At 36.2% G+C, this 16,542-nt stretch overlaps 1 protein-coding gene across 1 annotated transcript in view; it reads left to right on the forward strand.

Moving 5' to 3' along the window:
• ANO2 (anoctamin 2) overlaps nt 1–16,542 on the forward strand; it is a gene marked incomplete at its 3' end in the record, with an annotated part of 184,944 nt that overhangs the window by 34,774 nt on the left and 133,628 nt on the right. The window contains exons 4-8 of the mRNA XM_082495320.1: nt 328–382; nt 1,222–1,270; nt 4,367–4,422; nt 4,667–4,708; nt 10,541–10,605. Of these exons, the coding sequence (XP_082351446.1) occupies nt 328–382; nt 1,222–1,270; nt 4,367–4,422; nt 4,667–4,708; nt 10,541–10,605 (267 nt within the window). The remainder of the gene's footprint in view (nt 1–327; nt 383–1,221; nt 1,271–4,366; nt 4,423–4,666; nt 4,709–10,540; nt 10,606–16,542) is intronic.

A 16,542-nucleotide genomic window follows, 5' to 3' on the forward strand; every position in this document is an offset into this window, starting at 1 on the left:
GAGGGTGTGTTATAAAGAAAATACTAAAAGGCCATCTTGTGTAAACAATAGACAAAATCTCCTTACCTGCAAGGCATTTTATGTTAGCTAATATTTTTGCATTTTTATGTCCACCATTGTTGCAATCCAGGTAGAACTCTGAATGACTAGGTCTTAAATAGCACAGTCTATTATGCTGTACTATTTAATCTGTATTTCCTTTAAACGTCCATTTTTCTTACTTGCTGTAGTTTCTAAGTGAATTCTAAATCAAAGTCTTATATGTTATCTTACTCGTTACTACCACATCTGAAAACACAACTGATTTTTTTTATCTCAACATTTTAGGTATAACATTAAAGACAAAGACACCTTTTTTGACAATGCTACCCGCAGCCGAATAGTAAGTAAACAAAAGTGGCATATCATTGACTTCTTATGCTGAATGGGATTTATTTTAATAGTGAGTGTTGATGACTATTTTGCTAATTTCATCAGTTTATGCATTACCCTGTTTCTGCAAAACACTAAGTAGTCATAAGTGTGTAAGAAATACCCTTCTGGAGCTGCCCAGGAGTAGGAGATGCTATGTAGGGAAACACTGACTCCTCTCCATTGTTCAGAGTTGCTATTAAGCCCTGCTTCCTAATCTTTAACTAGTTTTTATTTCATAAAAGGACCTTCTCTACAATCCTGTAGTAACTTCCTAGCTACATCAGTCTTTGGTGAGAAACCTTGTTCCTGAAATCCTGTTAGGTCTCCAGCAGGTTGGTGAGGCAAGAGTTCTCATTACATATGGAATGCCAACTCCTCCCTAACATGCTATCTTCATCCATACACACTTGGGTTTCATAGATACAGCATACTTACGGATCACTTTATGTGCATTTCAACGTTATACTTCCAAATATGAATGTTAATTTTTTTTTAGTGTAAAATTCTCATTCTACCTGAAGTCCTTATACTTCGTATGGTACTACAAGGATTTGGCATGGCAGAGATGATTAGCCTACAAATGTTAGGGCAGATAATCCACTAGAAAGAGTTGCCATAGCATTGTTAAGTGTTAACTAGTATCCTCAAGTCATGCATTTATGTATGAGTGAAACATATGATATAAATAAATGTGCAAATAAACTCTACAGAAGCCTCTTATTTAAAAGTTTTGTTTTATTACTAGCTCCCTGATGAAAATAATGCTAAAAGATGATTTGTGTGTTATATGACTGTTCTTTTCCACAGGTACGTGAAATTTTGAAGCGCACAACTACAAAGGCCAGAAACAGCATGGGTAAGAAAGAGGGAAGATAATTATATATATAGTTTTGAAAGGAATTGTTTAAGTATCTCACAGAATATTTATTTTTCTAGCAGAACACAAAAGTATGCTGGCACATTTCCACAAAAAATAGAGAGTGAAACAAATGCTTTTCTGAGGAATAAAATCAGACTTTCTGGTCCATGATTTGGATAGGACATGGTAACGGGAGCTTGCTTTTCGTTTCTACAGGTGCAGGATCTGGCACATAGCTTCTATTTCATGAGTTGTTATAAAATTGGATTTGATTATTATATGATCTGCTTTTGAAAATTCAGATGTCAACTACAATATGTCGTATTATTACTTCCAGGAGCAGATTTTTCTTGTCATTTCAATAGAATAATAGATCTTTCCAGGTTATTTTTATTATTGCAGCTTTAAAAATTATGTCCATGAACTGCATAGTGAAATATATGACTTAACTATGACTGTTTTGAAGATACTGTGTGATATTTTTAGGGTATCCCTGAAATATTTGAAGTTTTTGTTTTCTTGATGTTCAGGACATATACAAGGGTACTTATTCTCTTCTCTGTACTCTTTTCTTTCATCCATTGTGATATCATGACACATATCTCCCTGGTGGCAAGGAAGTGATAGTGCTCCCTGTCTGGCATGTTTTCTGGAAGTCCTTCTGTAAGCTTGACCACTTATGTACGGATCACAATGTCCTAGGGTAATGAGCTTGCAAAGAATAAGTGTGCTGTAGCATCAGCACAGTCTTGGTGTAACTTTGTGCAGTGAAGCTGCAGTAACAGATTTCTTTGGTACGTCAGCTGGAGTGGAACATAGATTAAGTTAGGTTTCCCTGAAACAGATTTTTTTTTTTTTCAAATTATATGAAAAATACCCAAACAAAATAATTTATTTTTCAACCAAAAATACTTGGCTTTGCCCATAAAAAAAAAAAACAAAACCAAAACACCAAACCAACCAACCAAACCAAAACCAAACTTTATTATTATTATACTGTTTGATTTAAAATAATGACAAGATGGCTGAGAAAATGTCAGGCATTCTTAATATCTAAAACATGGTTCAGCTGGTGTCTGTTTTGTTCACTGTTTGCTCTGTGTTGTTCTATGTTCTGATCTGCATAACGGCTCTGGTGGGGCAGTAGAGAGGAATACTACCTTATTTTGCTGGATTGCTCCAGCTGGCAACCAGGGAAGCCTCCTGGTGACTGAGGAGACCATGCTTTCCCTGGAAGCTGTGCAGCCTGTGCAAGTAGATATCTCTAGAGTGCAGGACTTTAGAGACAAGGCAGTGTAAGGTATATAAAACAAGAAGCCTGAAGTGCAGCAGGCACACTAAGCCTGCTGACAAAAAGCCAGCCCCCAGAGCTGACACTTTCCCAAGGGAACCAGGGAGACTGTGTAGAATCTGTTGTAACTCTGAAGACTGTAAGTTGTTGGGCTGAGAGAAAGCTTGGAAGAAGCAATCCATCCTACAAGGACACAGTAGGAAGGGAAAGAGCACTTTACCAATAGGGTTTTTTTTGCCTCTTGAAGTTTTCTCTGTTTTAATAGCTTGTTCGTGTTTATAGTGTAACAAAAGCCATCATTAGAGATCAAAGCACTAGAAGTGATTTTTGAGGCTTTTTTTTTCTCTAATGTGGAAATACAGGCTGATCCACTTCAGGTTCAGGTCAGCTCAAGATCCCATTTGACATGAAGCAAATATTTTAACCCTCCTGTTGTTCCCATCTTTCTGACCCATGATTACGCATTACATGATTATGCATCATGTTTGACTTAAATTCATTAATAGTTTTGGTCTTCTGCAATCCTCCCCCAAAAGTCCTATAGTTCATATGTTGTTACGGTTTTCCCTTCTCACTGGTCTTAAGACTTAAAACCACTCATTATGAGTGGTTTAAAAGATTTCTTTAAGCATCCTTGTTTTATTCTCTTGGGCTTTTTGTTTTGGTTTGTTTTTTTAAGATTTCATTGCTTATTTTTCACAAGAGATAGGAGTGATGTTGGAAGTACTTATAGCAGCCTTTGGTTTTCCTATCTCTTTGTAATATCATAGGAGGAAAATAACAATTCCAACACGTTTGCTTCTTGATTTTTACATTTGTTTAAGGTTGAATCTGGTTCCACCTCTAAGACATTATAAAAGGATGGCATATTTTCTTCTACCATAATTCTGAACTATTGTAAACTTTCCAAACGATAAAGGACTTGACGTGATTCAAACATGAAAATTTCCCAATTCTATTAATACATGTAGTGGTAAGGGTATTTTTCTTTGTACCAAGGAAGAAAGTTATTGTAAAAGAAAAGTAAACAAAAAGTAAAGAAAGTAATGTCTATCTAGCATCTCCGACCAGAAGGTTTTTCTCAAACATTTCAGAACAATAGTTGTATAATTTAACTATGCAACTTTTTCACCCCTAAAGGCAAGCTAGCTGGATACTTTTTGCTGCACATTGAATAAACTGGAATAAACTACTAGTCTTAACCAGACTTCCTGTTTGCAGCCTTTAGGACTCAGCAGTTTTTGTTCTGTTTCATTCAGCTCTCCAGCGTAATCGTGGATTTGGCAAGCACAAACTGATTTAACTCCTGCAAAGAAAGCAGCATTGTTTCAAATTCAGAAGGATGGCCTTATGTATTGATAGAAAACCCAGCACTTGGTTCAATGAAAACAAAATATTAGTCAAGAGAGTTTCTTCAATCACAAATTTCTGTGAAAGTGTTTTTTTTTTTTTATTGTTTGGGTGTGTCAGTAGGCATCCATGATTCTGATCATTGTCAAGCTTCAAGAAGGACTTCCAGATGCTTTCCTCCTCAGTCACATACCTTTTTGTTATCAGGAGGAAAAAGTGGTCAAAGCAGTCTGTACGATACTAGCTCACTCAAGAAAAAGCACCCCATGGAAATGAGTCTTCTCGTGAAAATATGTCTTCCCTATCTAGATATATACTCATGTTGACATGATTTTGAATATTTTCAGTAGTAAAGCTCAGTCCCCTTTGTAATTTCACAAAATGGAATCTATAATAATATTTTCTGTTTAACTGTGCCTAGCAGCTAACCATCTTATTTTTTTTTCTTTTAGGTATTGGCACATTAATAGCAAACAATGTCTATGATGCAGCATACCCACTTCATGATGTATGTATATACTATTAAAAATCTAGTTTTCTGATGGTATCATTCAACAGTGCATAGACATTAATGTTTATTGTCTGTGAAAATGAAAATATATTCTGTGTGATTCTAGTGTGGAAACTCTTACCTAAGTACATTTCAAGTTGTGACCTAAAAGTAAAATCAACAATGTAGGAATAGCTGAGCAAACTTTTATTGGATTTTATCTATTTTTACATCAGTTATCAAATTATTTTTCTTTCTCTAGGGTGAATATGAAGGTCAAAATGATGACATGAATGAAAGAAAGGTAAAATACATTGCAAAATTAATTTCCTATTAAATTTAATGTGATAAAAGTGAATTAGTGTCCTAAATGTTATCATAAAGCATTAGCCAGTGTTCAATCAAGTAAATGTTTTTACAAATGTATATATATTTTTGCATTACTTCTTCTCTTCTATTTCTGCATATAAAAAAAATTTCACAAGACTTTTTATAAAGTCATCTTATGAAGTATTTCAGTGAATTTAATTTGATATTTACATGTTGAAATGCTTCAATTTTCCCTCTGCATGCATAGACAAGATTTTTCAACCTGCCAGGAAGCAAAAGTTGTTAAATAACTCATATGATTACTTTCTTTCCATAACCAGATGGTACTATAGAATAATGGTTATTAGAATAAAACATAGTTGTATTTTTCATTTGATTGTGCATTCAATTAAATTACATGCAATTTCTAAAAATCTGTTTCCAATTGTAAATAAGAAGTTTCTAGCTATCACATGACTTTTGAAAAAATATCACCCACCGTCTCTGCAAAAGAAATGGATGCATAATCAAAGACTATGTGAATTCAGACTGGTTTTAATACCTATGCTTACTATTAGAAATGACCAAAACCATTTAATTACTGTAATCCATTAAGATCCATTCCATACTGTTCTCTAATATTTGCTTTTTTTTTTTCCCTTGATATACAAACAATAAGACAGGAAATGAAGAAGGAAATTTGTGGGGAGAGAAAGGGGGAGGGAAGAATAAAGAAAGAGAGAATGTTTCGATGCCTAAAATATTTGCTATACTAGAAGTTAAATTGCATATATTATTGGTGACTTGTAAATAATTTCATAAATGTTTTTAACTCTGTGGTATTACATGTTGGTATATACTTTTTGTTGCTTGAAGAAGAGATAAAAAATGCCATTAAATTGGCAAAACACAGCGTAGCTCTCAAGAGTATAATTGCCACAACTGATGATTATTTAAGCATTTAAAATGGAGGCTGAGTTCATGGGTCATACAAATAAATTTGATTTCTCCAATGCTGGCTTAGTAAAAATTTGAAAACAACCTTCTTTGTAGTTTCTTGGTAAATAGTGTTAACATTCAGCCACTAGATGTCTTCATGTACTGTATACAATTTATTTTAGTTTATGAACCTCCGTAAGCAAAGGGGACAAAGTTGGAAAACAAACTATAAAGAAGCTTGTACATTTGTGTCTGTTATTTTGAACTTTTTGTTCATGAGGAAATTGTCTACTCTACACTTGCAGGATTTTCTCTGAGTAAGTGATAATAGTGATACAGTAATGGACTCTGAAAGTCAGCTACATAGATTACTAACTTGTAAGGTTAGCAAAACTTTTAGAGAAGAAAGGTAAATGAACATTAGTCAATGGAGGAAGATTGGGTACTGTGGAAAAGGGGGTAGAAGGCCTAAAAGGACTAGTGTCTGGAAAAATATTCACCCCACTAGATGAATTTTGTGCTGCCTTCTTTTTATTCTGCCTATTAGGCTCAGTTATGAAGTGTTAAGTATTAAAAACATAAAAGGTTCTTTCCAGAAATACTTCATTGATTATTCACATATGTCTCTGCTGCCTAGCCATTGAATCTGCTGTAGCATTTCTATGCATAACATCATCTGTTTTCTATCTGAATCTAATAGTCTCAGTGTTTAATTTCCTGAAAAGCTCTGATCAGGTTTAAAGGAAAGGGGGGCATTTTTGAGTTTTATTTTTCTCTGCCCCTTTTTATTTTGTCCGTTTTAACTTATCTGTATCTTCCATTTCAGTTGATTGTTGTATAAGCCCAAGGAATGATGAACTGGGCCTGTCTGGGATACTTATGCCAATTAGGCAGTGCAAGTAATTAAGGTTTATGTACCAGTTCATAATGTAAAAGATTAATCCTTATTAACCCTATTCAGGATTTCCTTGGAGGAAATGCACAGTGAAACAATACTTTTGTCACACCCTATGAGAATTAGAAATCTGTAGTCAATGACACCCACTCCTTTCCTAATACTGCTGATTGGAGTAAAGGAATTTCCCTGTTTTAGTGTGATTTCTGCTCCAGAAAAAAATCTTTTTAAGAAAGGTATTGCACAGAAGCACAGTAAAAACTTGCCATGAGTCTAAACACTGACTCGGTCTTTTTTAAGCTTCTAGCCCACTGGCTATTTGTACCCCTTCGTTGCTATCAATATGTTTGACGTTGAGAAATACATAAGTGCTTTGCTACTTATCTGGGAAATACACTGTTGTCATATACTGTGACAACATCCCTAGAATACTAGAAGCAGATTGGAAAGTATTATTATAAACTTACAGAATGTACTGTTTTTACGTGAAGCTGATAAAATACAGCAAATTATACTACAAAACTCTTCCTAGAATTCATTTCAATTTAATAAATATTATGAAAGGAAGCACATTCCAGCTTCCAGATTAAGCTTAATCTTGTAAAATTGCAGTGCTGAGACTGAGATTTAATGTGGGCAACACACATGAATGGAAAATATTCATGCCATGAACTCACCTTCAGTGCTTTGGAATCAGAATAACCAGTGTGATTCTGTAGTCTGAGATAATGCCATAGCAACCTGTTCCTGAACCAACTGCAACTTTAGAAAGATTTTTTATATTTGCTGTGTCCAAAGCAGCTTTTAAGTAGTTCTAATTATTTAATAGCTTTAACTTTCTTGTATTATATATATCAGTGAACACACTTATTACTATGATTATTTATAGAAATACATAAAATTGCAGGTAATGCTGTGGGGTAATGGCAAGGGGTGATTTTGAATAGGTAACCACAAGTATTCATATAAAAATATCAATATGGCAGCCAGGGCAATTCTCTTCAACTCCTGTTGAAGCCAAAGAAAATTAAACCTAGTCTCATCATTTCTTTCCACAAGTGCCAAGCAATTTGAAAACTGTGATCTCTAAGAGCAATATTCTAAAAGCCAAGACTCTACACTCCTTGAATCTCATTGCTGAATTCCCAATTGTTTCAGCAGTGTAGGGTTTACTTCTTACTCTATGAATAGAAAACACTTTATGCTGTGTCTTTACTGAGTATGCAATGGCATAGCTCTGTTCACTTAAATGATTGCAATCTAGTTTCTATATGCTGAACAATAATACTTTGTCAGGCACATGTTTGCAGGATCCAGGTCTTAATTACTCACTTGATATTTATTTAGTTCATTCACATAGCATCTGCAGGAGGAGAGGCATTATAAACAGTAGAAAATGTGATTAGAAAACCTCAAAATATGTCAAGATAACTCTGCAGTTACTGTATCTGAAATTTTTCCACACTTATTTTAATTGTGCTCTTAACTTCATAAGATGGTGTAGCATGCTGCTAGCTATCAAAATGGACCACCTGAGAGATGCAACTACTGATAATTGAAAAAATTATATGTACCTTGTTATTAATGTCTTCTCCAGCTCTTGCATACTTACATAACTCCATTGTGCAATAATCTATTATTTACTGGAAAAAGAGGACCATGCTTAATGAACATCTAATTTGCAGATCGAACTAAACAGTTTGCAATCTAGTCTGCAACTGAGCTGATAAGTTCCACACATTACACATTTTGAAAAAATCTATATCTTACTGTTCTAAAATTACTGATTTTGACTATCTTTGGAGTTCATTTTTTTTCTGTTAAAGGAAAAAAAAACCCATAAACAAATATTTAATTTAACTTCTCTGCAGAATATCCTCTGTATGTACCTGGTCGTGTATTCATGTGCATGTGTTTCTTAGCTTGTGTCTTCCTCCCCAGCAGCTTTAAAACTTACTGCCCAATCACAGCCAAAGTTTACAGAAGAATAGAAGTCTCCAAGGCATTAACTCAGCAATTACATTGCCTCACATTAACTACAATTTCCATGAGACAGGCAAGGGACTGTCAGTTAGTGCTCACAGCAAGGGAGGAACTGAAGTATGAGGTTATCTCTTGGAGCCAGAAGATATTCCACATAGAAGCTTGTTCTCAAAACGCAGTTTCATTACAACTCCCATCTTACTAGGAATGATGTGATGCCTTATTTTAAAAGAGCTGACTGCGCCTCTCATATGCTACTCTTTTTCTGGACCCTCTCCATTTCATTTTTGAAAATAGGATAAAAGACTTGACATCTGTCCTTTTGGATGATACAGATTTATAATCTAGAAATGGTGATGTGGTTAATTCAGTTGCATTTATCATCAAATTCTGGTTATGTTTTTGTTATTTTTTGATGCACTCTGTACTTCAAGAAATAGTTTTCAGTGAGCACGTTGTCTTAGACTGTCTACAGTCTTGTCACGATATAAAACTGTGAAAGGAATACAAACGATTTGGATGGTTCCACAGAAAATTTTGCTCTTTTGCACAGGACTGCCCTTATTTTCATTTCCCTCTGAAGATGTATTAAGTATATTGTGGTTAATATACCACAGGTCCTGAAATGTTTCCTTTTATTCCTGACTCTATTCCCACTGGATTCCTTCCATAGTAAGAAGTTTCTGTAGGATCTGTGCCTTCCATTGTGCTATCTATAAGCTCTGGGTGAATTTGCATTTCCAATAGTAAACACGTGAAATTTTGTGTCCATGTGCTGTCCCATGGGGAGACAAGGGGCTTTTATATGGGCTCTACTGGGTATAGTAGCCTAAGGAGCTGAACAAAGAGCAGGCTGGTTTTGCCACATTTGTTACCTCTTGGTATGTTTTTACATACCAGTTGACCAGTTTTGAACTCCTACCTCAATTCTCTTCACCTTGGACCTGGAAACACTGGTCAGTACTTATATATGGTGTGATTCCAGTAAATAAATCACAGAAGAATTTCACTCTGTAAGTAGGATTATCACAGAATCACAGAATCATCAGAGTTGGAAGGGACCTCTAGAGATCATCTAGTCCAACTCCCCTGCTAAAGCAGGATTGCCTAGAGCACATTACTCAGGACTGCATCCAGGCGGGTCTTGAAAATCTCCAGGGAAGGGGACTCCACAACCTCCCTGGGCAGCCTGTTCCAGTGCTCTGTCACCCTCACCGTAAAGAACTGTTTCCGTGTATTTGAACGGAACTTCCTGTGTTCTAACTTGTGCCCATTGCCCCTCGTCCTGTCACTTGGAACCATTGAAAAGAGCCTGGCTCCATCCTCCTTCAACCCACCCTTTAGATACTTGTACGCCATTATAAGGTCTCCCCTCAGCCTTCTCTTCTCCAGGCTAGAGTCCCATCTCTCTCAGCCTTTCCTCATAAGGCAGATGCTCCAAGCCCTTAATCATCTTAGTTGCTCTTCGCTGGACTCGCTCCAGCAGTTCCCTGTCCCTCTTGAACTGGGGAGCCCAAAACTGGACACAGTATTCCAGTTGTGGCCTCACCAGTGCAGAGTAGAGGGGGAGAATGACCTCCCTCGACCTACTGGCCACACTCTTCCCTATGCAGCCCAGGATTCCATTGGCCTTTTTGGCGACAAGGGCACATTGCTGAGGGCACATTGTTATTTCTAACATCTTTCCAAAGATTTCCACAAGACTACAGCATCTTTTATTTTTCCTTTTGAGCCTTTCTATTTAACCTCACTATCTAATAAACGTGGCAGGAGGGGGTAGGTATGTGGAGAAAGATGTGTGTACACCAGTCTCCCATTGCTGACTTGGTTGCAGTCTTCCATAACTGGCTGAAAAATGTACTTGGAAGTTTGTATAGAAGTATGGGAAACTGCTTTTTTCGGTACATATATTTTTAACTTTTAAAAGATGTTTGTAAAAACAGATGGTAGTCCTTGTTTCAAGTTAATTTTCTGTGTTTTTTTTGTTTTTTTTTTTTTTTTTTAATTTAGTTGCTGTATCGAGAATGGGCAAGATACGGAGTATTTTACAAGTTTCAGCCTATCAACCTTATAAGGTAATATGGACTTGCATAAAACACTAAGGTACCCGGTTTTTAGCCGATGCAAATTAATTAACTTCCTTCCAGTTTCTTCCACAAATGAAATCTTGGATGGATCAAAGCATTAAAAATAATGCTCTGACTGCTTTTCTGTAGCTCTGATGATAGTTTAACAAAAATACACTAAACAGTAATGTACCTTTGGTTTTGTATAGTGTTTATTCCTGGAAGAATGTAATCCTTCAGGGTTTTTTTTTTTAAAGCATTAATTCTTTCAAAAAAGAGGACTTTCCATTTACATTGATGAATTTTTATTGGAGGGTATGGTCACAAAGTCTGGTGAATAATCAGAAGCTGGTGTTCACATCACAAAGCAGTGTGAAAGTATTTGACAGTTTCGAAATGGATTCGATTTTTTACTCCTGGTTTTACAAGTTTTATTCATCTGAACACGTCCATATGTGTTCCCAGTGTTTTTTATATATTTTGATGTTACAAACATAGAAGAAGTTGGGCTTAAAATAAGACAAAACAGAACTACCATGCTTTTTAAGGAATTTCTACAATATCTCTACAAGAAAACCAAACCGAAACAAAGCCATTTTTGTTGTATACTATAAATATTGAATAAAGTAAAGGAAATGTTTGTGAAAACTGCTGACCTGAAATATTCTTACATAAGATATCTGTCTGGGAATAAATGAACTAAGATATTAACAAACAAACAATAGATAAAACCGACAAAAATCTGTATCTGGATAATTTGTATACATAAGAAAGATGAAATTCATTAGTGTTTATGTTTCAAATAATCAAACTCCAACTAGGTTTTATTACATGATTGGCCCCTACTTGATTACCTACAAAAGCTGGTATTAGTAACATGGATAATAAGTAATCTTTGTAAAATGTATTTATTGTAGTTTGAGTTAAAGTTGAAATACTGCATATAGTTTTTCAAAGACTTAACCACTAACTTGTAAAGTGAGCAGAATTGCTCTTTATTGGGAGTGAGATGTTTCAAATTGACAAATGGTATTGAGACCATTACATCGTTCTGAGGTTCTGCAACTCTCTGAAATTTCCTCTTTTTTTGCCTTAATGTTTGTGTGCTGGATTTATGTACTTTTTGAATACCAGTTATTCCGAGCCAGACTACTGTATGGAATAGGTAAATTAGAACAAGATTACAACACTTGGCTTGTTGTTAGTAAATATTACAAATGTTAAGTTAAACTGTGACTGGCTAGAGGAATTCTCAAGTTTTACCAGACCTGACAGCTCATGTGAATTAAAAATAGAGGTACATCTGCTTACACTCCATCTTCATTTGTATTTTGCTGTGTTCATTATAATGTTTCATTATACTGATATGATTTCATAGAAGTTCTGTGGTTTAAACTTCTGTGAGAAAGAAAAAATGGACTAGACATGTGCAATTGATTCTCTGTTCTCAGAGATGATTTTTCTTGCTTTTATCTATATAGTTTGCTTGACTGCAAGTTTGACTGTTAACACTAAAATAAATGTGGTTTTTATTTTCTGGGTAATGTTAGAGCTTTAGAGTATATATACCTGAAGAATTTACTTTCTTTTCTCTCTGCAACTGAACTAGGCTTTTGCACCTCTGTAACGTGGGGGAGATTTGAGCTTAGTCTCAATGTGGATGCTTATTCCCTTGGCAAACATCAGCCACACTTTTTAGTTTTTGATAATTTACTGTGATCCTTCTTTCTTAGATTGATTAGATTATGTTCAACGTTTTCTGGTTATGGGAGCACTGTGTAACTTCACAAGTATATATTCAGGCTTTGATGGACAGAAGAAGCAGTATTTATTTTGCTTTATATTCAAAGCCTATTCTGATTGATGTTTTCAAATACATTAAGTCTGTTGAAGTATGTTTCTTAAATAATATTCACCTCCCCAAATTAATTAGACAATTTAGTTTATTTTTTAATACAACTTGCAACAGTGCAAATCTTTTTAACTTTCACCTTTATACAGTAAGAATGCAAATTGAACGTCATTCTTTAACTGAAGTACCTGTGCTGGAAGACTAGATATGGCACTGTAGAATTACTATAAATCGTTTCCGGTGACTCAGTTGAATTCAATGAATTCAGTATGAATTCAATTTTTGCCTTTCACGTATGTCTCTTTTCAACTCAGATGAAGGGGATGATAAACATTTTTTGAGAGGGAAATTGCAAATTATTTGCTAACAGATATCTTAGGCTAGAAGTACTGAAAAAGGTTTGGCTCCTCTTTCAATCACCCTTAGACTTGAAAGGCATGAGTGATATATTAACAAGTAGAGAATGAAAGTTTCAGTTCTAGGAAGTGCAGGGCTCTAGAGGTTTGCCTGTTATATTATACGTCTTTTCTCATCCTAATTTAAGTATTGATTTCTATTAGAGTTTCTCTAATGAGCTTTCTTGTAGGAACACTCTTATCACCAGTAGTTCCTCTCAATCCTTGTAATTTAAAAGGTGCTATAAAAACATATCTGTTGTTCATTGATTTTTTTCTATGTTGATGATGCTCTTTTCTCAAGTGAAGATTTGTTCAAACCCAGTTTTTAGCAATTTTTTCAGATACTGAATTTGTTAGCTTCCCCAGGGGTAATACTACTGTTGATCCAGAGACAGGGAGGACACTCACTACAAGTTTTATGAACCTGCATAAAGAAAACAGGTTTTATGATTTTTTTTTTTTAATAAATGTTATAGTATGTTGATCAAAGTTTTAACTATGTGACTCTAGAATGAATAGTTTGTGAACAAGGACCTCTGGAGGTCCCCAGGCCTACTCTCTGCTCAAAGCAGGTCTGGCTTGAAAGCCAGATCAAGTTGCTCACGAGTTTTGAAATCTCCCAGGATGGAGATCACACAGCGTCCCTGGGCACCCTTTCTAGTGCTGCACCACACCCAGAGGAAAGAATTTTTTCTGCTGTCCAGACCAAATTTTTCTTGGTACAGCTTACAGCCATCATCTCTTCTCTTTTAGCAGTGCACCTCTAATGGGTAATAGCAGGTCAAGAAAACATACAGCAAATATAAGAAGTGTAATAAAATTTATAATGAATTATATTTCTGGTTGAATGCAACCTTTATCACTTAGGAGTTCTAAATGACAGACGAAGTGAGTATGCTAAGGTTAGTGATATCACAAAGAGGTGGTTATCCTTCTGAGACAAAAGCTTACTTAACTCCTGGAAATCTGGAAAGTTATCTTCTTAATGGACACCTTGAAGCATCTGCAGATGGGAACTTGTGTATGAACTGAAATTCCAGATAGGGGACCACCATCACAGAGGGGACGTCTCCTTTTTTTATCTTGTTATTAATACAAAATTTCCTTACCCTAGGGAAATCAAGCAGAGCTAGCTAGGTTTTAATTGTGGTGGAGCTTATTTTAATATTAGTGCTTCTCAAAGGTCCCAGCTCATCAGGTCCTTCTAACCAGCCTCAGTTTTCATGTTTTCATTTCTATTTCCTATTACTAGGACTTCACCAAACCTCTTAGTAACTAACAGGCTACATTATATGTAGCACGATTGCTCTCAAAGCTCCAAGTGCCTTTATATGCTTATCTTGCAGTATAGACTTAAACTGGGAAGACACGGTCATTGTAAAGATTAAGACTGTGTATACAAAAACTCTTTTTGCAGGAGTAGGTGGAAAAGTGTGTTAACCAAAATATTATTTACAGTGTATAGCACATAAATCAAAACTTGAAAGTTTCTGTTACTCAAACTGTCTACCTAATATATTTCTTCCTTCCTATTTTTAACTATGTTTTTCTTTTGCATGGAAAATTGTTTCAACTTCATATGTAATGAATTCTGGCTCTTCATTACAGCGTGCCCGTGTTGAACCCGCTCTTGACCACAGTCACCAGTTCCACATTTGAATGCTGTCTTCCTAAAGCTTGTAGCTTTCTCTTCCTGGCAGTTTTTAAAGTGATGACAGACCTATGATATTCTGAATTTTGATAGTCTTGGCTCTGGATACTGTTGCCTTCACTTTCAGTGTCTTGGGACCTGTGCAGTGCAGTGTTCAATGTAAGCAATCAGGCCCCCAAAGCATTATTACTAGTTTGCCTTTTTTCCTTTTTTCTTCTTTCATCAGTCTTCACCACAAAAAAAACCCACCTAGGATAGGGTAGTTTTAAAGGAACAATAAAATAAGAAAAGGGGAGTTCTACTGAAATGGTGTTTTTATTGTCTTTAGAGATAAGTGTTTCTTCCTTGGCAAAAGTGTGGTTAAGATCAATTTCTGGTACAGCCACCCCCTAACTGTGGCCATCTATCCTGCTGAATACATTAGCAAATCACTGCTTCTTTCACCACCGTTCTTTGTAGCCACATCTTCATCTCTGGAGAGAGAATATTTGTCTCCACATACTGCCTAGAACTCTAAGAACTTGAAAATAAAAGTTCTCTAGTTCCAAAGGTACACTCAAATGTTGTTCAACCATTGATTACGCTATCTTTGGGGTTATTGGTGCTCAAGTTGAAGGATCTCCTGTATGTTTTAATTCCTCTGCTTTCCTGACACTCTTCTGTTATTATTGGGAATTAACCTAACCAAGTGTCTGATCTTTATTTTTTATGCAATGTGACTACTTTGGCAGAGAGCAACCCCGTAATATGCAGTTATCTCTCAGGGACTGAACAACTCTCTCTAATGCTTGCCTCAGACCTAAGCTTGATAATAAGACTAATATTTTGTGATGCGTATGTATACAGTGCCCCTCTCCGTAGTGGGCTGGCTGACCCAGCAGGTCAGTCTTACAGATCCCAGATTTGCAACAAATACCTATATCTTTTCTGAAAGCCAGGTTTCAAAGCAGGGAACAGCGAGGCCTGCCTCCCGCCTACAGCCGGCAGACTGAGAGCAGTGCGCTCCCTCGCACCCTCCCTCTGCAAGGTTCGCATGACTATCACCAGCTTGTGTGAGGCTGCAAAGAGAAACAAAAACTCCACCGTGGTAGATGTGCAGGGTTATATACAGTTCCTAATGCCTGTAGGATAGTGATGTTATGATCTTTTCTCTCTGCTGAAGCAACTGCTAGGTCAGGTGGTTATTTTCTACCTTCTGAGTAAGATATCACTTACAGCACGGAGTCTGTACACTATTACAATCAAGAGCTTTTCTCTACCGGACGGTTTGATTCCTTATTTAACAGAAAGGCCTTTTCAGTGGAAACCAAGCATGTTTCAGGCTTACCCATTAATTTGTTTCTTTATAGCCCCTTTTCTTCGCTGTGTGTGAGTGGGGTGCTCCTCAGTGTTTGGGGTTCCATTTCCCTTTGAGGGAGGAGTGAACTTTCTTTCTTTTTGGATATTAGTGATCAGTGTGTTTAGAGTGGTCGTGCTTAGGAAAAAAACAGTTTTAAGCCTGGGAAAACAGAGCATTAAGTAGAAAAATGCCCACCAGCTCTACTAGTAACTTTGGCAATAGTCCATCTAGCTCCTTTCCAAACCTCTGCTGAGAATGTGCCGGAGGCAATAAGCTGAGCATATCTTCTTGCTATGACCCTTTTGCACTTTGAGTCCAACATGTTTTTTATAGTTCCAAGGAATTCTGCAACAAAGATTCAGTCCCAACATGCGGTATGTTCAGCTTACAGTTCATCGTCATTAAAGCACTAGATAGAGTGGGAAGTGCTATGCCAGCATCCACTCAGCCTTGATGTTGTCCTTTCTGCCAGTTTTAACAGCAAAGAGTTTCATGGAAGGAGCCAAAAGCAGGTGGGACCATGGAGCAGAATCCTAGCTGTTGAGGAAGGAATGCTTTCTCCATCATTATAATTCTTTCCCCTTTCCAGTGTCTGTGGTCTTGTTACCCCTCATGACCCCAGTTTATTTATGAATGGGCTTTTGTATCATGTCATATGTCCATTAAATGGACTGAATATTAGCGCTTGATGCTAGGACAGCACTTT

This window comes from Vanellus vanellus, assembly GCF_965231255.1.
Source record: "Vanellus vanellus genome assembly, chromosome: 1".
NCBI classification, from domain to species: Eukaryota; Metazoa; Chordata; class Aves; order Charadriiformes; family Charadriidae; genus Vanellus; species Vanellus vanellus.